We start from the raw sequence: 23,299 nt of genomic DNA, 5'->3' as shown, positions 1-23,299 counted from the left end.
TTCTAGGACATGGCCACATAGCCCAAAAAACCCACCCAAAACTTCCCCAATACAGTTTTCACCAAGTGTTTGGAAAAAGTGCTTGGAAATGTTGGCAACACAATGACCATGCTTGCTTGAGGACCCTGAGAACTGTAATTCCAAAAACCTAAGCTGTGTTCTGAACTCAGGGTAGGATGGGATGAGCCACTACTTCTTAAAACTTCAGCCTCTCATTGGTGTGGCCCTTCTGCATATGATTGTTCTAAGAACTGCAGAGGCAATTTGCAATCATTACTTTCTCTGGTTTCCAAAAGAGCTGTATAAATGGTCAGTTTTATTCTCAGTCTATGCCCTTAGGCCCATTGAGATCTTGCTGCATCCCCATAGGGAGGGACAGCTTGAAATGTAAGTGGCAGGAGAAATCTGGTTGCAGAATAACTCGGAAGCAATAAAGAGAGAGGAGCAGGCAGCTCAGGAGGGAGCTGAGCTCTTCAGACGTCTTCCGGAAAGGATATATCCCGAGTGAGTTGTTAGAAAGCAAGGAGGAAAAGCTGCAACTATTGCCCAGCAATTTTCTGTAGTTGCTGGAGTGAGTGGGTGGCATTGACTTCTGTTGACCTGCTCAATCACGGTCTGCTCATCATGTGCATTTCCCATCCAGGTTATGTCTCTTCTGTGAAAGGCTAGCTGCTGCCGGAAAGGTTGTGAGGGGAAATGCCAACACACGCACACACACTCACACACATATATGTGCTCCCTCTGGCTCTCTTCGTTTCCCTTGCTCTCTGTTTTTGCTGACCTGAATGCACCCACTAGACTCCTTGGCTCCTCTGCCTTATAAAGATGTTCCGAGTGTGTGTATGTGTATGCGAAACAGAGATTGAGAAACAGATTGGCTTAAAAGGAAAATAAGGAGAATATCACAGATGAACAGCAGTGGTCAGCTTACTCCGCAGACTTTAGAGACCGTAGAGTTAACTATCAGATTTTTTTGAGCTCCTTTTGTAAATAAAGAGGGAAACCAGCTATCCCCCAGTTAAAAGAGAAAGAAGACAAGAAAACAAAAACCACATTGATTCAGTAGGTCTACCCTAGTTGAAATTAGTAGTAGGATTTAAGCCATTATCTACAAACGCTGGGTTTTAAAAAGCCTTTTCTTGGTTGCTGAATAACTGAACATCTCAGGAACAGGTAGATTGAGATTCATGTTATCCCAGCAAGCACCTTCCAAGGCCTGCCTCAGATATTTTGGAGCTGAGGTAGGAAATCCTGATAGCCCCTTTGAATCCCATTTTGGGAGAAAGGTGGGATATAAATCAAATAAATGAAGAATGAATCCCAACACATATATGTGGATGAATTAACATTTTTGTTGTTGTTCTGTTCCTTCAAGTCATTTCCAACCAGTGATCCTATCATATGGTTTTCTTGTCAAGATTTGTTCAGGGGAAGTTTGCCATTGCCCTCCCCTGAGACTGAGAGCATGTGATTTGACCAAGGTCAATGAAGATCACTCATACTAAGAACTCTTATGTCTTAACTCTGATGCTATACAGACGGGCGCAAACCTTTTACCCTTGGGACTCCCTTTACATCTATTTGTGGATCCCCTCTCCCCAGATATAGTATAAAAACAAAAATGTTTTGCTTATTTAGTGTGTATATTTTCATTCACGTATATTCATATTTCAACACTTTATAAGGAAATAACATCATTCAAATTCAGGTTTTGTTTAATATTTGACTCAAAGCATGTGTAAATTTACACATAAAAAAGTTTGGGAAGAGGGGAAGTAAGAGAGGGATGAACAGGGATCAGAGTTTCCAAATCTCATAACCTCCTTAAGCAACTCTTGTGCCCCCCCAGGGGGTCCAGTCCCACTGTTTGAGAAGCACTGGCTTAAACAGTAGGAAGGACTTCTTTAAGAGCTGTGACAGATTGCTTCAGATGGTAGTGGACTATCCTTCTTTGGAGAGCTTTAAACAAGAGGTTGGATAGCCATCTCTTAGGAGTGCTTTAGTTGTTTATTCCTACATGGCAGGTGGTTGGAGTAGATGGCTTTTCCATTTCTAGGTTTCTGTGAACTGTACGCTGTTTTTCCAAATTAAGCTGCTGTTTCTCTGAAAAAGAAACAGAGCATCATCTCAGCAGAGCACATCTTAGTTCAGTGATTTTTTAACAAGAGAAGGAAGGTGGGAGGATGTAGGTGTACATGCATGTTTTTGCCTCCCTGGTTGCTTTGTCTGGCATACTACTGTGAATTCATAGTTCCTCAGAAAACCTGTTCAGAGGGTGTCACAAGCATGTTACCAAGCTTATACAAGACAAACTGCCACATTCTGAGTTACAATCCAGGCACCCTGCAGCTTTCAAACAAACACACCTCCATAGCTGGCTTCCTCCTCCCACCCATCAGACGGGTCTGAGCACGGTCCCCTTACATCTGGCAGCAGCCTGGATTTTCACACTGTGAGGCAAACTTGTCTTAGAGGTGTTCAGAGAATTTCAGCAACCTCCACTGAGCCTTTAAAGAAGGAAAATGGAGGGGAGGGAAGTAGGGGAATAGGAGAAGTTTATAACAAGAAGGATTTTACAGTAGGAACGTAAGGTTATTCATGACACTGGGGCCAAGGAGAATCTACATAAAGCACCCACAGTAATAAGCACCACAGACAAATTTCATGCATGCACAAATTCATGACAGGCACGAATTTCTCCTGATTGGCATCTATATCTGTCAGTCTATATATATAATTTGGTTTCCAACATTCTGTCACAGTCTAGCATGACACGAAACAGAACTCCAAGATGGGGTAATGTAGTGTGAGAAGGAGACTTCATACCCCTTAGCTTGATCTGCAGTGAATGGGGCCAGTTGGGCCTGATTCAGCTTCCATCCTCCTAAAGGCACCACTTGGCTCTCTCCAGCGTAAACATAAGGATCCTATTTAGTACCACCAGCAAATCTCCACACTTGGGATGCTGCAGTTGCTTCCATCATAGCAAGGGGACTTTTTGGATAGTGGTAATAATACTGTTGTTGTTATTATTATTATTATTACACTTTATTTCTAAAGCGCTGTAATTATACACAGCGCTGTACAAAGTCAGTAAAATTAAGGAATATATAAAAGCCTGCCCGAGGCGTATACTCTAAAAGTAATAACAATTAGATAGAGGAATAGATAAAATTACAATATAGGAAAGAAAAAACAAGTTAAAAAACATCAGATATAAAAGCAAATCACATCAAACATTATCAGACAGCCAGATGACAATCACAAATTCCCTGAGAACACTTCCCTAAACAATATGGTTTTCAGCTCAGTCTTGAAACTGGTTAGGGAAGTGATGAGCCGTGCATGCAGAGGAAGAAGGTTCCAGGAATGAGGGGCAGCAAGAGAGAAGGGACAGATCCGGGATGGGGCAGAAAAAATCCTGGGTTGAGAGAGGAGACTTTGGCTACCAGATCGGAGAGTGCGAGTAGGGATGTAGGGAGAAATAAGATCAGTTAAATAAAGAGGGGCCAGCCCATGCAGGGCTTTAAAGGTGAGTAACAAAAGTTTGTACTTGATGCAGAAAGGAAGAGGGAGCCAGTGAAGGGAAGACAACAGAGGGGAGACATGATCATAACGGCGAGCGAGTGAAATTATGCGTGCAGCTGAATGCTGAACAGAGATTAATGGGTGGAGGTGAGAGAGAGGAAGCCCTGCCAGGAGGAGGTTACAGTAGTCTAGTCGTGAGACCACTAGGGCATGGACCAGAGTTTTTGCGGTAGAAGCTGAGAGATATGGACGGATTTTGGCAATATTATAGAGAAAAAATCTACAGACCTTGGCTGTAGTCTGGATCTGGGGGATAAATGACAAAGAGGAGTCAAAAATGAAACCAAGACTGCGGGCTTCCTGGACCGGCTGGATAGAGATGTTATTGACATCGCTCCTGATGATAAATCAGGTAAATGCGACAGTCAAGAGCTCCTGTTATCAGCTTCGGCTGATATGCCAACTGCACCCTTTTCTGGAAGTAAGGGATCTCAAGACAGTTGTACACGCACTGGTAACCTCACGTCTAGATTTCTGTAATGCGCTCTACATGGGGCTACCCTTGTACTTGATTCAGAAACTGCAATTAGTGCAGAACACGGCAGCCAGAGTAGTGTCAGGAACATCAAGGAGGGACCATATTACTCCGGTATTGAAGTTCCTCCACTGGCTGCCTATTAGTTTCCGGGCCCAGTACAAGGTGTTGGTTATCACCTTTAAAGCCCTAAATGGCTTGGGTCCAAACTGTCTCAGGGACCGCCTCCTCCCATATAATCCTCCCCGCACACTCCGGTCCTCTGGGAGGAATTTGCTGCAGCCTCAGAGAGCTAGGCTTTCGGCTACCTCCCAGAGGGCTTTTTCTGTTGTCGCCCCCAGATTGTGGAACGATCTGCCAGACGAGATCCGTCAATTGACATCTTTAGACAGCTTTAAAAAGGCTGTCAAGACGGATCTCTTCCGGCAGGCCTTTCTGGAATAGATAACTCTGGCCTCAGGAACCCTGTTCTTATGAGAGTCCCCAAGGTCCTCCTTGGAAATGCTACCGTAGTTTACTGTTTTATTTGTTTTGTTCTGTTTTGTTTTTGTCTTGTAATAATGTGTATGTGTTAATGTTGTTTAATTAGTTGGTTTTGATTATAATTGATTTAATAATTTTTTAAGGGGGGGAGGGAATTTTGATCTACAATGTATTGTATTTTATCGTTGTAGCCGCCCCGATTGACCTCAAGGGGCGGGATATAAATAATAATAATAATTTGTTTTATTTATATACCGCTATTCCAAAGATCATAGCGGTGAACAGCAAGTAAGCTAATTAGCAAGTAAGCTAATTTGCCCCCAACAGTCTGGGTACTCATTTTAGCAACCTCGGAAGGATGCAAGCCTGAGTCGAGCTTGGGCCCTTTTGCTGGTCTTGAACTCGCAACCTTGTGGTTTTGAGTGAATGGCTGCAGTACAGGCATTTAACCACTGCGCCAGTGGTTGTTGTTGTTATTATTATTATTATAGAAATAGAAAAGGAGTAGTGAAGGGTGGGCTTAAGTGGGAAAACAAGAAGCTCGGTCTTGGACATATTGAGCTTCAGACACCGATGGTGCATCCAGTGGGAGACAGCTGTTAAACAGGATGACACTTGATGTTCTAGCTCTGGTGAAAGATTAGGGGTGGAAAGGAACAGCTGGCTATCATCGGCGTATAAATGGTAGGAGAAACCAAAAGAACTAATAAGTTTACCAAGGCAGAGTGTGTATAAAGAGAACAAAAGGGGACCCAAAACAGAGCCCTGAGGAACTCCAACAGATAAGGGGACAGAGGATGAGGTCTGACCACCCGAGACCACTGTAAAAGATCTATCTGACAGGTCAGATGTGAACCAGTCGAGAACAAGGCCCGAGAAACCAAAGTCAGAGAAGCGGGTTACAGACTGCCCATTTGGGGCGGGCTGTACCCGCCCCATTCCCCAGTGTATCGGGGCCTCAGCTGTCAGAACGGCAGCCGCTGAGGCCCCGATCCGCCACTTTTCAGGCTGCAGGGAAGCGGCAAAATGCCGCTTCACCACAGCCTGAAAAGGGGTGTCCTTGGGGCTTCAAGCCCCAAGGACACCCCGCGGCAGCGGGGAGAAGGAGAAAGGGGCCGCTTGGCCCCTTTCTCCCTTGCTTCGCTGGGCGCAGCCGTCTGAAGGCTGTGCCCAGCGACGCAAAGCGGCGCCGCAAACCAGGAAGGAGCTCCGAAACGGAGCTCCTTCCTGGTCCACGCAAAGGGCGCACTAGGCACCCTAGCGCGGAGCGAGGATGTCACATCTGTGCCGGCCCATATAGAGGTGGCGCGGCCGTGACGTCCTCATGGCGGCAGCCGTCTGGAACGGCCGCCGTCATTTTTTACGCACAGAGCGCGTATTAGGGTTAGGGAGGTGCGGAAGCACCGTACCTCCCTAACCCTAGTACGCGCTCTGCGCGTACTTTAATGGCGGTGTGTAACCTGCCAGAGTATGTCTATTAGGAGACAGTAGTCCACGGTGTCAAAGGCCGCAGACAGATCGAGAAGGACAAGGATAGAGTAGAGGCCGTTCGCCTTGGCCCACAAAAAATCATTCGAGATCTTAGTGAGGGCTGTCTCTGTGGAGTGCCATGGGCGAAAACCAGACTGGAAGGGATCCAGAATGGAGTTGGTTTCAAGAAACTCAAGACAGCATGAATAGACAACTCATTCCAACACCTTAGAAAGAAAAGGAAGAAGAGAGATTGGACGATAGCTAGCCAAGGAAGAAGGGTCTAGAGAGGGTTTTTTCAGAATAGGGGAAACTAAGGCATGTTTGAAGACTGAGAGGAAGGAACCCAAAGAGAAAGAGAGATTAAAGATATAGAGGGGGGAGGGTAACAAAGAAGGGGCTATAGAGAGTAGAAGATGAGAAGGAATTGGATCAAGAGAACTGACCCTACATTACAAGATTGGTGCAAGGCTACTAATCTATGGGAAGTACACTGTACACTTTCAGAGCACTTTAAGAATAAAAAACATTATTATTACCAACTGAGCCAAGCAGTCTCTTGCATTCATTAGACATAACAGTGATAATAATTAGGGTTCTTTTAATAGTATCTTTATCCTAAAGCAGTGGCATAGAGTGCTATTTCAGGACAGTGGGCCCTTGGTATGTGCTGGGGTTTGGTATCAGGACCCCCTCATGGATACCAAAATCCATGGATGTTCAAATCCCGTTAAATACTTTGGCATAGTAAAATGGTGTCCTGTATATAAAATGGCAAAGTCAAAGTTTGCTTTTTGGAATTTATATATTTTTGGAATATTTTTCAAGTCCTAGATGCTTGCAGCTGTGGATAAGGAATCAGTGGATACAGAGGGCCAGCTGTATTTTGTGCATTTCAGGTGAGGTAGAAAGCTGAGTTGAGACACTACTATTTAGAAGGCTTGCAGGCTAGGGCAGGGTTGGGGGGCAACTGTGAAAGACTAGGGGGATGCATTCGCCTGGTAAGAGACCTTGGAGACTGCACCTCCTCCTGCAAGAAACCCCAATTTCCCCCAAAAAACACCCTCTAGGACAAAAAACCCATTGGATGACATTGGGCACATCATACTCTCTTAGCCTTGGAGGATGGAACGGCAAACCCATTCTGAAGAAATTTGCCAAGAAAACCCTATGATAGATTTGCCTTACAGAAACCTGGCTGGGGGAGGACAGTAGTGTGACCTGGGCTCAGGCCCTCCCAGCAGGGTATACCGTTAAGGAGCAGGTTAGGGAAAATGGGTTAGGGGGAGGAGTTGCCTTGGTCCACAAAAGCATCTTCACTTTGATAAAAAAAACCTATCCAGAAAACAGATCACATTGAGTGCATATACCTGACTCTGAAGACTAAGGACAGTCTGGGGATTCTGTTGGTCTACTGTCCACCTCGTTGCCTAACCGACTCCTTGGCCAAGCTGACACAGTTGGTCTCAGAGCTGGTGTTGGAGTTTCCAGGCTTCTTGTCCTGGGGGACCTCAACATCCCCTTCAACTCCGGCTCATTAGATCTGACAGGTATAGCTTGGGAGTTCATTACTTCCATGACAGCCATGGGTCTGTCCCAATTGGTCTCAGGCCCAACACATTGTACAGGTAATACACTTGATGTGGTCTTCAGTACGGATCAGGGATGTCCGTGGTTAGAGGTGACTTGCACCACTGCTCTGTCATGGACAGACCATTTCCTGGTCAAAGTGGGACTGAACACTACCACCTATATCCCCCTCAGGGGTGGAGGACCTATTAGAATGGTCCACCCTTGAAGGCTGATGGAACCCAAAAGGTTCCAGGAAGCCCTAGAGGGTTCTGTGATTGGGAATGACGGCAATTCTGTCGAAGCCTTGATTGATACCTGGAATGACAATCTTACGAAGGCCATAGACACTATTTCTCCCAAGTGTCCTTTCCAGCCCGCTTCAAATAAGAAACCATGGTACACCCAAGATCTTCGTAAAATGAAGCGGACTGCGCAATGACTAGAGCACAGCGGGCAGAACTTTTATCTGATAAGACACGGCATAGAAACTTTTTGAAATCCTGTGGTGTGGCAATGGATACAGCAAAGAACTCGTTCTATGCTGTACGCATCACATCTGCAAGTTCTCATCCAGCAGAGCTGTTCATGGTGGTTAAAGAGTTAACAACATTGCCTCCCACCCTGAACCTACTTTTGGAACCAACTAAAGCCTGCTGTGATGCATTTAACAACTTTTTTGCAGATAAAGTCTCTCAGATAAGAGCTGATCTGGACACGGGCATTAAAACAGAAAGAGTCAGAGAGGTGTCCAGTGACTCCGTGGACTATGTTAAAGTGGATTATTTTTAGTTTGTAAATACCGATGAAATGGACAAACTTCTTGGAAGCATAAGGAGGACAACATGCCCCCTCGATCCCTGCCCATCATGGTTGACAGCCCAGGGAGGTGATGCAGTGAAGACATTACTATGATCTATAATTAATGCATCCTTTAGGGTGGATAAATTCCCAGACCAACTCAAACAAGCGGTGGTCAAACTGCTTTTGAAAAAACCATCCGAAGACCCTGTGATAAGAAATAATGATAGACCGGTCTCCCTTTTACCATTCTTGGACAAGGTGATCAAGAGGGCAGTTGCCTTCCAACTCCAAGTTGTCTTGGAGGAAGCTGATTATCCATTTCAAACCAGCTTCAGGGCGGGATAGCGAGTTGAGACTGCCATGGTCGCCTTAGTTGATGATCTCCATCTGGACATCGGCGGGGGAAGTGTGACCCTGTACGTGCTCTTGGACATCTCAGCGGCCTTTGATACCATAGACGATGGTATCCTTCTGGAACGCCTGAGGGAGTTAGGTATTGGGGGCACTGCGCACCAGTGGCTCTGTTCCTACCTCTCGGGCAGATTCCAGATGGTGATACTGGGGGACAGCTGCTCTTCTAAAAGAGAGCTGACATCTGCGTCTCTCAGGGAACCATCCTGTCCCCCATGCTGTTTAACATTTACATGGTGCTGGTGACACCCAAATTTATTTTTCTATGTCTCCGACTGCTGCAGTGACTAAAGATGGCATCTCTCCTCTGGATGCCTGCCTTGAGTTGGTAATGAGCTGGATGAGGGGAAACAAACTCAAGCTGAATCCAGAGAAAATGGAGGTACTTGCGATAGGTACCATAAGTCCAGGGATGGAGATTTGTCAACCAGTCCTGGACGGGGTCACACTTCTCCTAAAGGACGAAGTTCACAGTTTGGGAATACTCCTGGACTTGTCGCTACAATTGTCATCTCAAGTGGATGCGAAAGCCAGGAGTGCTAGAAGCAGTGGTACATGCACTGGTAATCTCTCGTCTTGATTTCTGTAACACGCTCTACATGGGGCTACTCTTGTACCAAGTTCAGAAGCTTCAGCTGGTTCAAAACGTGGTAGCCAGACTGGTCACCAGTTCATCCAGGTTTGACCATATAACACCTGTCTTAAAATCCCTTCTCTGGCTGCCGATTAGCTTCCGGGCGCAATACAAGGTGTTTGTTATTACCTTTAAAGCCCTACATGGCTTGGGCCCGAGTTACTTACAGGAACACCTCTCCCTACACAATCCGCCCCACACACTTAGAATAACTGGGGAGAATATGTTAGAACATCAATCAACCAGGCTCATATCAACCTCCCAGAGAGCCTTCACAGCAACTACTCCGAAATTGTGGAACATTCTCCCAGAAGAGATCCGTCTTATTACCTCCTTGGAGCCGTTTAAGGAGGCACTTAAGACAGATCTCTTCCGGTGAGCTTGCCCACCTGACATTGTGTAAGAAACACCTTCAGACCATTGTACGAATCTACTGCATTACTACTTGATGATGAGTCAGTTTTAAGATTAATTGTATTATTTTCATTGATGTGTTTTATATGTATTTTATTATTGATGTTCAGGTTTCAATGGACAGTAATCCCACCTCGATCCTGTCAGGGATGATGGGAGTTGTAGCTCTTCACCTCTGGCTCGAACTCACCACCTTGTTACGCACCGGCGCTGACCAGTTTTGGCCAGTGGTTAAAGCTTTGCTCTAAAGCAGCAGAGTTACAGAGAATAGGCTGAAGACCCTGACAAACTCTCCAAGCCTTCTCACTCTTGCTTCCACAGAAGTCTTCCCACTTCTTCAGGATCCAGCTGGCTCTTGTATCTTCACCCAAGACACCAGGCAACTCAGTAGTCTTATATAAAAGATCTACTTTATTCTACTATATACAGCTCCAAAACTATCCAACACAACTCCAATACTCCTCACTACTACTACCCACAAAATACATTGGGATTCATAGCCATTATTATAGTCATTGGATAATACCACCCACTCTTGTCAGTTTCCACCCAGTGGGCATGTACATCCACTTTCATTGGTTCTCTTGGTTCAACCCACAATTAATGATTTCATCATCTCAGCCTTGACCACTTAACAATTCTCAGGTGTGTTCAATTATCCACTTTACATTTCTGTCCTTGGCATTTAGGACTTGCTAATTACATTACCTTTTACACCTGTGTGGCTCCTAATTGCTTCTGCTGAGTCACCCTGACTCTCACATACATGTTTTATTTCTTTCACTGTATATCCCATGTTGCTTTTTCCTTAACATTCTACTGCATTACTACTTGATGATGAGTCAGTTTTAAGATTAATTGTATTATTTTCATTGATGTGTTTTATATGTATTTTATTATTGATGTTCGGGTTTCAATGGACAGTAATCCCACCTCGATCCATCTGGGAGAGACGGGGAAATATATTATTGTTATTATTATTATTATTATTATTATTATTAGGGTCACCTTAAGTAAAAAATGACTTACAGGCACACAGTAACAATAATGGCAACAAAGAGGCCAGTCTGAGGCAAAAAGAAATTAGAGGAAATGTTAACATTTCATTTGGACCCTGAGGTGATCAAAGGGGGTCCATGTGTGGTAGAAATGCTTTCAACACACCCTAGAGATCATTTGGGGGGCATTTTGGAGCAAAAAGGTTTTTTTACTTCCCGGGGGGGGGGGGCTGTGGTGCCAGAAAAATGGGCCTGGGAGTCACAGTCACCCCTGGTCTAGGGCAGATGTAAAGAGCCTGGCCGATGTTCCACGACTTGTTTGTATTTGCTCTATATACTCATGTATAAGTCTAGAAATTTTAGTCAAAAATATACCCCCAAAATTGAAGTATCCATGGGTCAGTGTAAATACTGCACTTTAATTCTTACCAAAAAATACCCAAACAAAACACCTTCTTCTGTGAATAGAGTGGCGAAAGATGAGAGTTTAAGTCAATTCCAGGAACAGCTAAAAGAAGCATTGACACCCCCCTCTACTCTCTCTACTGCTGTGCTTCTTCTGACATTTTCAAATGCTTGGGTGGGGAAATGATGCTGGTGGCAGCTTTTCAGTGCTTCCCCTCAAAGGAGGGCCAAGAGGAATTGGGCTTTGAAGGATTTGAATAAGACATTTGTGTATGTTTGTCCTGTTACAGACTGCCAAAATAAAGCTGCTTCGGGTCTCTTTGGAGGTATGCTATTTAAATGATGCATGCATCCTAAGAATCCGGAAGCTGCACCAAAAGCTGCACTCCGGTGCTTAGGAATGGAGTGTGGCTTTGGTGCGAACTCCGGACTCTTAGGACCCATGCATCATTTAAATAGCATACCTCCAAAGAGACCCGAAGCAGCTTTATTTTGGCAGTCTGTAACAGGCTTTTGTCAGCTTTTCTGCTTTAAAATCAGGCAAAGTTATCACATTAATCACTGCTAACATAGGGATTTGCTTTGTTTTGCCTCTTCATCCTTTTTAACATGTGTGTGTTTTCTTAGCCCTGCCTGTGCCTGGTTGCCTCCCCCACATATTGTACAGCCACCATTTACAATAGTTTTCTCCAGCCTTTATATTGAACACAAACAGTTATGGCAACCATAATTTTGTAAGTTCTTTGGCATTGTTTTCCTTTGCTTCATCCTTTACATCCTTTGTTATATGCCCCTAAGTTTTACCCTCGACTTATTCATGGGTCATATCAAAATCCATAATTTTGGTCCCAAAACCTGCCCTCGACTTAAACACATTGACCTAAGTCGAGCTTATGCAGTATCTTTGAAAGGCGAAATTCAAAATGCTGGTTTTATTGATTAATCCATGTTCTTTACATGTTGTTGGAAACTGAATGAAAGTGATATCCAGGGCTTGGGATGCTATTTAAACACACACACACACACACACACACAATTTATTAAGTCTTTTTCTTTACTTTTTGGTGAATGTTTTTTCAGTTTTTTTATTTGCAAAATATATGCTTTACAAGAAAGGCCTAAAATAGTCCTCCAAATGAACCAAAGAACCTAGTATTTTAAATGAAACTTATTGTGTGTTGCACTTGCTTCCAGGACAGATTCAACAGAGATCAAGCAAAAGAAAAATGAACATTTGCACCAAAACAAAATGAGCATAATGATTAACTGGTGTTATATTGCTAAAGCACTTTAGTACAGTGCGCCCACGCTATAGGCGGGCACCCCATATGCGGCTTCCTGCTTACACGAAAGCTGCGTGACAGGAAAACAAATGGCGCACGTGCCCGCAGCGCATACACTCTCCCACACCACGAGCATGAGCCCCATTCAATTGAATGGGACTTGAGCTTATGCATTTTTCGGCTTACACGGGAGGTCCAGAACAGATCCCCCGCATAAGCCAAGGGAGCACTGTACTTTGACTATAGCTCCTGAAATAATAATAATAAAGTAGTAGTAATAATAATAATAAGAAGAAGAAGAATAGAAGGCTCAAGGGAAATTAGTGAAAATCAATTTCTAAAGTGTTGCATGAGATTGGATGTGACACATGTTCATTCAGAGGGGAAGGAAGAAAAAAAAATAAGGGATTTGGGATATTGAAGAAAACCTGGAATATTTCAAATTTGGATGTAAACCTGGGAATAAGCAGGTAAAATCAAAACAAAAAACCCAGGAAACTCTAGAGACTTTATTCCTTTTTTGAATGAGCCCCAAATTGTTTATATGCATGTGCCTTCAAGTCACCTGTCACCTTATGGAAACCCCATGAATTTCACAGAGCTTTTTTTTTAGACAAGGGATACTCAACAATGGCTTTTCAGTTCCTTCCTCTGAAAGATAGTACCAGGTATTCATTAGTGGTCTCCTTTGCAAGTTTGGATGCAAACTTTGGGATATGCTATAAGCTAAGCAGAGCTTACCCTGTTTAGCTTCTAGGATCTGACAAAATCTGGTGCCTTTAGGGTATTTAAGCCATGAGCCTCAAATTACATAAAAATGCAGGTGTTCATGGTGCAGGTTTTGCAATTGTTCTGATGCAAAAAGAACAAGTAGTGTAATTCCTAGTTGAGAGATGCTCCTCAACCTAATCATAATGGAACAACAACAGAGAATGAACCAGCGACAGAGAATCATGAGATGGTTGCTCACTATCTGATGCTCTTGTATAATTGAAATTACTGCATTTCATATCTCATCTCATAGCCTATCTATCACTTTAAATAATTTGCACACACATGCACATCTGCACAGAGTTTCTCAAAGCTCATTATCCAGATATATAGGTTTTTTTAAAATTTTCCTCAACCATTTAGATAAAGTTTTTAACCATATTATTAGAAACATTTTTTTTCTTTGCTGGGATTTGTTGGCATGGAGGAGAGCTTAAAATAAAGCAAAGCAAAGGACCAAGGACCACTGATATGTTAGAGTTCACATATTCTTAGTTATGGCCAGGCTCACAGCAGCTTCTAAAGAACCCAGCATGAAGTACTTCCTGCCAGTGGCGGCCTACTGCCAGTGATAAGGAGAGGTGTATTTTCTGTTTGAAGATTTTGAGCTGGCAACCAACCCATTGCGCTGGCTGTAGTCAAAACATAAAGTCTCCCGGAATTTCTTAGTTAAGATGAAAAGCCTGCCTGCCTTGGGCTTTTATTAGCTTGGGTTTCTAGAATTGTGTGATACATGAACTTGCTTTCTGAGAAAGTTTTTAAAAATTCCTCATCAGCAACACCATCCTGCCTGAGTTCAGCATTTCTGCCCCGCATTGCTGTCAGTGGGAAAATTAAAAACACATGGGCCTACATCCAAGTGTTAGGCCCAACGCAAGAAGTCCCATTGAATCAATGAGACTTAAATGAACATTGACTTACCAAGTTTCCATGTGGCTACTCTAATTTGGGACTTCCATTTTGATTTAGGCCACAGTTAGCTCTTTCCCACTGTTTTCAGTGAGACATTCAAAATGTCATAGAATGATAGAGTTGGAAGGGACCCTTTGGCCAACAAGTTGAATGCCCTACACAGTGCAGGAACTCCTGCTAGAGCATCTCCATCAGGTATCTGTTCAGCCTCTTTTTGAAGACATTCAGAGAGTGACCCAGCCACCTCTCTACATAATTCTTTTCATTGCCGATACTGCTCTTATCATCAAGAAGTTCCTTCTAATATTCAATTGAAATCTACCCTCCTGTAACATAAAGCCATTAAACCTGGTCCTACCTTCACAGAAACAGTGGCTTAGAGCAAGGGTGGGCATAAGCAGCAGGGGAAAAGTAACTTTGGCAATACATATTGCACAACATCTCCAACCTGTAGCTGCTCTGTCCCTCACCTGTAGCTCCTGTGTTCCTTTTTATTGGTGGGGAAAACCCATCAATGACCTCCCAATCATGAAAGTCCCCATGTGTGTAACCTGTTTTCTTTTTTAAAAGAAACCTTATCTCGCAGTAACTTGCAGTGGCAAAGTTTTAAAATTGCATGAAAAAAGTGAAACTAAAAATGAAATTAAAAATCTGAAAGGCATGCTGGGTAGGGAATAAGGCAGTGTTAAGGGAGAGTGAGGAAGAGAGTGAGATAGCAACAGCAGCCCCAGGTGTGCAATTCTGAGGATGTGTGATATTGGCTGCTCTGAACACAAAGGTAATTTAGTTCAAACTTAGTGTGGTTACATTAATATAATAGTTGCAGGCTTATCACAGTTTCTCCTGTACTAAATAAAGTACACTTCCTCTTTTAGTCAGAATACTTATCTGACCATACTGAGACCTTTTGTCTCTCTCTCCAGCTTTCCTACTGGCATGTCAGATTCCCTATCTGACTCTCTCTAAGGCCCAGTCTCAAAAGTCAGAATTGCAGAAGCCATTGTTTTCCCTATTACCATGTATGGATGTGAGAGCTAGACGGTGAAGGATAAGAGGAAAATCAACTCATTTGAGATGTGGTGCTGGAGAAGAGTGCTGAGGATCCTGTGGACAGCCAAAAATAGAAACAAATGGTTCCCAGAGCAAATCAAGCCTGAAATCTTCCTGGAAGCCAAGATGAGAAAATCTGTAGTACTTTGGAAAAATGATGAGAAGACACAACTCATTGGAAAAAACAATAATGCTAGGAAAGGTGGAGGGAAGTAGAAAGAGAGAAAGACCACATGCTAGATGGATGGACTCTATTTAGGAGGTCACAGGTATGGGTTTGTAGGACCTAAGCAGAGCAGTGGAGGACTGGGAGTCTTGGAGATGTCTCATCCACCAGGTCGCCATGGGTTGAGATTGACTCAAAGGCAGTTAACAACAAGAACTAAAGGCCCAGTCAGATTCCGTATCTGACTCTTACTCAAGAACTCTCATTGAAGAACCTTTCTCCTTCCCTCACTCCTGCTCTTACCTGTATATATTCAATGACAGGTCAACCTCATATATAAGTTGAGGGCAGGTTTTGGTGCCAAAATTATGAATTTTGATTTGACTTGTGGATAAGTTGATAGTAAAACCTAGAGGCACATAACAAAGGATATAAAGGATGAATCTAAAGAAAACAATACCCAAGTTCTGGCAGGCATAACTGTTTGTGCTTTACCAACCCAGGTATTCAAAAAGGTCAGAATTGGAGCCATGGTGGACAGAGTAGAAAGAGTTGGTGCTTCTTTTTGGTGTTCCTGGGATGGACTAAATTCTCTCTTTTTGCCACTCTGCTCAGAGAAAGAGAGTGGTTTCTTTTTTGACCCATGGATAAGTCGACCCAGTTTTTGGGGGTCAATTTTTGACTAAAATGTCTGTACTTAAACATGAGTATATACAGTATATCCTCTCCTTCCCCTGCAGCCTCTCCCTCACAGTCTGCCTGAACTGTGGCTGCCAGGAAGCCAGGTCTGCTCAGTGACTCCGTCACAGATGGATTTTGTTTGTTTCTGCATTATTTTCCCTCCAGTCTTTTGCCTTTAAGCATTTTTTCCCCTCTACAAACAGTTCCTGAGATGGATTAGGATTTTTTTTAAAAAAAAAATCCTTTTAAATCAGTAGAAATGAATTCTTGACTTCTCTGCCCCCTTTTGCTTTAGCACAGCTGTTTCAGCTTGCTGCCTAAATCATAATCCATCCTCAGTCTGTGTGGTTATCCTAAATGGCTCAGATCATGCCTTGGAAACCTTGAATCACTTTGCAGCTTTGCAAGGCTATTGATGTGGTCCTTTGCAGGAAGTGGCAATGCTACAATAAGCATTTTAGCCCAAAAGCTGAGATTTCAAGGGGGGTTTAGGATCTCTGAGATGGGAAATGGGGAGAAAAGCTCTTCGGGAAATTACTTAAGGACTACAGCTCCCAGAATCCCAAGGCAAGATGTATGAGACCCTTGAACTAAAATGGTCAAGTAATGTTGTGAATGAGAGACAGTGTGGTGTAGTGGTTTGAGTGTTGAACTGTGGCTGCATCTGCACTGCAGCATCAATGCAGTTTGGCATCATTTTGACTGCCATAGCTCCATTCTATGGAATCCTGGGATTTGTAATTTGTTATGGACCAGAGCTTGCTGTCAGAGAAGGCTGAATAGCTCACAAAACTACAACTTCGAGAATGCCTTAGCATTGCACCATGGTAGTTAAAGTGGTGTCAAAGTGCATTATTTCTGCAGTGCAGATACAGTTTGTGACTCTTTGAGATCAGGGTTTGATTCCCCACTCAGCCATGAAAACCCACTAGGTGACCTTGGGTTAGGGATGCCATAACCTGGCTGCGCCCGTGATTGTAACAGTTTTGGGGGTACTGGCACGGTCACGGTCCGGTTCACTCTAAATCCTGGGTTTGGGCCCCGGCCGGCAGACATCGCGACTAAAGGGAACACTTGTCCCCTTGAGGCTGGCTGGCCAATGGAAGAGCAGCTGGGGTGGAGCTGTTTACAGCCCCACTCTGCCATTAACCAGCCTCAAGGAGGAGGTGGACCCTTGGAGGAGGAGGAGGAGTGAGACTCTGGGCCAGCCAGGGGGAGGGGAAAGTGCCCTTTCTTGGAGCATGGCAAGGAGGAGAAGGAGGAGGAGGAGGTGGGTGCCCATTTTCAAAGGTTCCCCCCCCCCCCCAAAGTGCACTTTCTGTGTACAGTAGAGACTTGGTGAAGAAGCATGGGACATCGGATTGGGGACAAAAGTCCCTCGCCTTGCTTCCTCCCTCCCTCCCTCCCTCACTCCCTAGTTCCCTACTTACCTTCCCTGCTTGGGTCAGGCTTCTCCTCAGCAGCTGCGTTTTCTGCAGGCTCCCTTTGGCCTGAGGAAAATGAAGCTGCCGAGGAGAGGCCTGGGGCTGTCCTCCGCAGCCGCCGAGTCCTCGCCTTCCCTGCTCCCTTCCCTTCCCTACAAAGGGCTCCAAAAAAAAGCCCTTTGGAGGTAAGGGGAGGTCAGAAAAGCAGGACCAGGCTAGTGCCCAGGTCTCTCCTCTCCTTTCCTGCCTCCTTTCCCTTCCCTTCAAAGAGCTCCAAAGAGCCCTTTGGAGGAAAGGGGAGGTCCAGGAAGAGGAGAGTGGCCTCAGAGGACAGGCCTGGGCGGAGCACACAAGCCCCTCTGAGGAGCCTGCGTCCTCGGTCTAGGCTTGTCCTCCTCCATTTTGATCACGCCTAAGAAACATGCATTTATATTAACATTTTAAAAAAATCATCAAATTTTTTCGTGTGTCCTCCATTTAAAAAAGTGTCCTACATTTGAAAATGTTGTCCTACATTTGTCCCGGTTTGGAGGTCCTGACTTATGGCAACCCTACCTTGGGTGAATCACTCTCAGCCCTAGAAAACCCCACAATCATATTGCTTTAGGGTCCCCATAAGTTGGAAACGACTTGAAGACACACAAGAACAACAACAATGTGGTGAATGAATCATTCCTTATGGTGCAGCCCATGGAAATAATTATGTGATACACGTAACTGTAAATACAGTCTTCCCCTCAAACTGAGAGGTCACTGTAGAAATATCTCCCGGATCTTTGAGCAGTGCCCCTCCATGCATTATTTTGTGTTTTATTTTGGTGCTGCAGTGTAAGGAAAGGGAAAGGGATGCACCAGAATAAAATGCAATGAGTTGAACTCAGATTTGTACCCAACAGCCCCGCTTGAATATAAAATTAGACTAGAATTTCAGAACTCGTTGTTTCTGATGATTGTGCAAGCCCTCAGTATCCCATAATTCCTGCACTCCTGGGATTTCTCCCATCAGTGGAAATAGTAAAAGCAGGGCTGGGCAAAGTGTGGCATTTTTAATCCGAAATGACCTCTATGGTGCATTTTTTTAAAGATGTAAATCACATGAAAGCCTAATAACTTTTGATCGTTAATGTTAGAAAGCATTAAAACATGGTTGATCAAACCTTCCAATATGCAAAATAATATTTCACAATATTAATATAATAAGCAGAATCCGTTTTTTGCCATTAAAACATTAATGCAAAAACCTGGTTTAAACCCAAAAAAAAAACAAAACCCAAGTTTAGATAAACAAACAAAAAAGAGGGTTTGGTGTGTTTTTTAACTGTTCACTTTCCTCCCAACCCTGCTATAAATTACAGTAATCTCCACAGTAGGATATAAAGAAACCATACACACCAGCAGATTTTACTTTTAATGCTCAAGCAGAGCTACATAAGAAGAGTGCCTTCCTCAAATTTTGAGTTTCCAGGTTTTTTTAGATCTTTGAAGTTCATCACCAACACCTTGGGTTCAGACCAAAAATGTATTGGCAACCAATGCAATTCCATTTAAACCAGTTCCTGTATAATGTTCCTGACCCACAGCAATTTTGGCCAATTCCAGGTGTCATCCACAAGGGAAATCCATAATGGCAAGAAAAATCTCTGTGAAACTGCAATTAGCATTTCAAGGGGAAGAGTTTTCTTGAATGAATGAATGAATGAATGAATGCTTCTCTAACTGAAAACTTGAAAGTTGTTGCCAATTGCAGATCTTGGATGACTACAGCCAAGAAAGGAATTGAAAGGCTGGAGGCTTTTAAAATAATAATAATAATAATACATTGTTAAAAATTAAAATAAAATTGGGCAACAGATAAATGTATAAACTGATAAACACACATGTGATGGGTTGTTGTTTTTTTTAAAAAAAGAAGCAAGCAGTCCTGCAGAAATTCTCATGCAGCAGATGGAGAACCAGCTTTGTGTGATCTAAATCCAGTTGTTTAATAATAATAATAATAATAATAATAATAATAATAATATTTGTATACCGCTCTTCCGGAACGATCAAAGCAGTTCACAGAATTTTTAAAAAACGCTCATCATAAAAACACGTATCATAACATCTCTATACAGTTAAATACCAATAAAATTCAAAGCAGCGTATAAAACAAACACATACATGGAATCTGTCGATCATAGTTAGCCATTTCTATCAGAGGAAACATTCTCTATAAAGAGTCCGGAGGATATGCTAACCGGAAGAGGTAGGCCTTTAAAGCCTTTTTAAAGGCATCCAATGTGGAATTCATTTAGTCTCAACTGCAGTGGATTCACTGAATCAGTGGGACACCTATAGGTAGTTTCTACTGATGCAGCTTGTTGGGACTAATATGACTCCCTGCCCTACAGTCTGAAATCACACACTCTGTTTAAAGGCTCTGCCACCTAGTCCCACTGTACAAGAGAAGATCAGTCCTTTTATTAGCTGTGTAAACTGAGGGCTTCGCTACATGATTAAAACACTCCCTATTCCAATCTAATAGACTGTGATCCAGCCAGCCACATGTGATTTGGAGGAATTTGGGCTCTTTGCAGTGGGGGGAAGACACCATAAACACAGCTGAAAATGTATGTGCAGTTTTTACCAGAGCATCCGTGAGGATGCACATTATCGAATATGTGGCTGGCTGTTTGCTTCGCATGGCTGCGCAGAGGGGGGAGGCAAATTGATGAGAATTTGTGCAGGAAAGCAAAGACAAGTGTTGATGCAAATGTGTGAAAATCTTCAGCAGTTTACTTACATGTAGACTAGTTCAGAAGCCAAATGTGAGACAGGCTCACTCTATATACTGGGGTGCCACTTTTGTTTCCGTATTAACATACATTTTGCCTTCCTGTTCTAGTGTCTTTGGCTCTTTCCCTAGAAAGCTGCTGTCAGGTTTCTGTGCCAGTCACAGGCAAGTTGTGCTTTTCTCCTTCTCCTGATGGCCTTCTGTGGCTTGTCTCTTGTTCTTTTTATTCTGCAGAAAGATTTCACGATGCGGGAAGAGCTGCAGCAGAGCGACGTGGAGCGCTGGCTGGGCTTCATCACTTTCCTCTGCGAAGTGTTCGGCACCATGAGAAGCAGCACCGGGGAGCCCTTCCGAGTCCTCGTCTGTCCCATTTATACCTGCCTCAGGGAGGTAAAGACTCATCCCTTCTCTGGTCAAGAACAAACAGGGGATATGTCTTTCACCATAAATGATTAATCAAAGGGTGTATATACACTGTTAAAAGTGCAGTTTGACACTACTTTAAGTTCCATCTTATGAAACCCTGGGATTTGTAATTTTACAAAGCCATTAGCCTACTCTGTCAGAGGGTTGGGACCTCACCAAACTACAAATTCCAGGATTTTGTAGAATGTAGCCATGGCAGTTAAAACGGTGTCAAACAGCATTGCTTCTACAGTATGGATGCACGCTAAGTTTCTCTTCTTGTCAGTATCAGCACTTTATATGCTGCACCACAGTTGTATATGATTCATTTTTAATGTTATTCTTAGAACTCACTCCAAAAATACTTTTTTCCCCATTCCCTGGGGTGTCCTGGAATGATTATCATACAACAGCAAATAGGCATCCTGCTGGTGGCAGGGGGCAAGCATGTGGCTACCTTGGCCACCAACCTGCTGGAGTTCCCACCAAGGAGTACACATCCCACCAGTATTGCATTCAAGTCTTTTACTCCAAGCTTCAAGTCAAGTCTCAAGTCCTTGCAAGATACTTGCAAGTCAAGTCTTAAGTGAAGTCTCAAGTCTTCAACATAACTTCAACATAAAAAAGGTGATAGAGTGTGTGTGTGTGTGGTGCAGTTTTAATAACTAGCAAATCAAGATGATGTGCACAAAGTTAGATGTTAAGAATTTTTCAGAGGGCAACAACAAACACATCAAGCTTGAGACAGAAAGAAGACTATAAAGGGGGAAGTGACTCCATCCTTGCTGAGAGTTGTGGTCCAACACATCTGGAAAGCACCAGGTTGGAAAAAGCTGGGCTAGATGAATAAATAGGGGAACATCAGAAGCAGAAAATGCTATTAAGCAGTAGCATAATGTGTTGTCTACATGTGGAATGATTGCACAACTATTTTGTGGGGGGGGGGGTTTAAAATCTGTTTTATGTTGTTGTTGAAGGGGTTTTTTTGGTGGCATTTCAAAGGAAGGTGAGGAAGAAGACACGAGAGGCAAATGTTTTGCTCATTGTGTCATTGGGCCCAGGCTTTTTGGTTTGTCTAAGGCCAATTAGAAGTTAACATTTTAACAATGCTCTTTGGTTTACACTTCACTTCTGTTGTCCACAGTCCTACCCTAGCAGTTCTTTAGGCACCAAAGAAATGTACGGTGGCATATTTTTCCAGGAGACACTGATGGAGATTCTCCATCAGGTTTGCATATAGTCTAAATCTCTACATATGGAGTTACACATTAATTGTGCTGCACAACCTTTGTGTGGAATGGCAGGGCTGCACAGCTGAACCAAGACACTAAATATGCACGTGTGTGTCTGAACAAATCTTCTCCTGCAAAAGTTAACTAAATGCAGATATTCTAATTTGGACAAAAATGTCCAACCACCTCCATAAGAGAACTTAGGCACATGCGAGACTGCAGCAGGTTTCCAGCTGGTAACTACCTTGATAATATAGTGGAGAAGATATATTTAAGCACATCATAGTATCTGATAAGTGATTCTATGATACCACCACAGTTTCATGTGCAGAGTAGCTGCAGTAGCAGTATGTATACCTTTAATGGATATACACAGAATTGTGTCGCCTTTGTACATAGCCTTCATGAAAATCCTTGTTACATCTGTCACTAATCTTTTTATACTCTAATATAAGGAAATTTCCTGTACTGTTGCTTTTTTCTGGTGGATGTGATGAAGACAATCTGGTACAGTACTGTCCTGATGTTTTTGGCTACAGTTTCTCTAAGTCCCTAGCCAGCATGGCCAAAGATTGGAGATCCTAGGCTTTCTTCTCCAAAGCATTTGGAAGACCTCATATTACCTACTGAGAAAGGTTTCTAGTAGGAAATGATTTCCTAAGCAATTTCTCTTACAGTGTTGTTGGTGGGTTTTTTTTTTCTGCAGTTGTTGCAATCTCAGGACATAAAGGAAGATGCTGTCCTTTGCTGTTCCATGGAGGTGAGAATCATCATCATCAGTATTCTTGTTGTTGTTTGTTTGTTTATATAGAATCATCCATGTACATGGCACTTTGCAAACAGTTACAGAGCAATATATATATATAACTATTCCAATAATATAGCATACAAAATTAAAATACAATTGATTACCCATCCACCCACACCCACACATAATGCAGAATAAAACAAAACAGTCAATACAGATAAGCAAATATGCTAAAGATTATGATATATCATGACATATCCTCTATCTAACCTAGGTAGGGGGCCAATTGTGAAGGTTAGGGTTGGCAAATCAAAAACTGGAGATGGCTTCTGTATCTTTAATGGTTGTGTAGAAGAGGACATTTCGGCAGATGCTGCTTATCATGCAGTCATGCAACAAGCATCTCCTTCTGGAATTCCCTCTTCTACACAAAGAAGCCCTCTCCAGTTTTCACTCTGACAAATCTAGTGTTGGGGAGTGTTCCTCTTCTCCCGCCCCATGCTCTCCCTGTGGGAGCATCACATTTCAATGTGACAGAACTGATGCCATGTTAGCTCTGGCTGCCATTTTGGCATATGTTCAGACTGTTTGTTTCTCTTTGGG

The 23,299-nt window shown here is 43.3% G+C and overlaps 1 protein-coding gene across 5 annotated transcripts in view; it reads left to right on the top strand.

The window, feature by feature from the left end:
- Nucleotides 1–23,299, top strand: part of CTIF (cap binding complex dependent translation initiation factor) — a 234,598-nt gene that overhangs the window by 200,109 nt on the left and 11,190 nt on the right. For all 5 annotated transcript variants that reach the window (XM_089497558.1, XM_089497584.1, XM_089497576.1 and 2 more), the window contains 2 exons: nucleotides 20,546–20,701; nucleotides 22,655–22,708. In XM_089497558.1, coding sequence (XP_089353684.1) covers nucleotides 20,546–20,701; nucleotides 22,655–22,708 — 210 coding nt within the window. The remainder of the gene's footprint in view (nucleotides 1–20,545; nucleotides 20,702–22,654; nucleotides 22,709–23,299) is intronic.

Source organism: Sceloporus occidentalis, unplaced genomic scaffold, assembly GCF_023333645.1.
Source record: "Sceloporus occidentalis isolate IW3139 unplaced genomic scaffold, rSceOcc1.0.p SCAF_1, whole genome shotgun sequence".
Taxonomy (NCBI): domain Eukaryota; kingdom Metazoa; phylum Chordata; class Lepidosauria; order Squamata; family Phrynosomatidae; genus Sceloporus; species Sceloporus occidentalis.
This window is presented reverse-complemented; position numbering and strand designations above follow the sequence as displayed.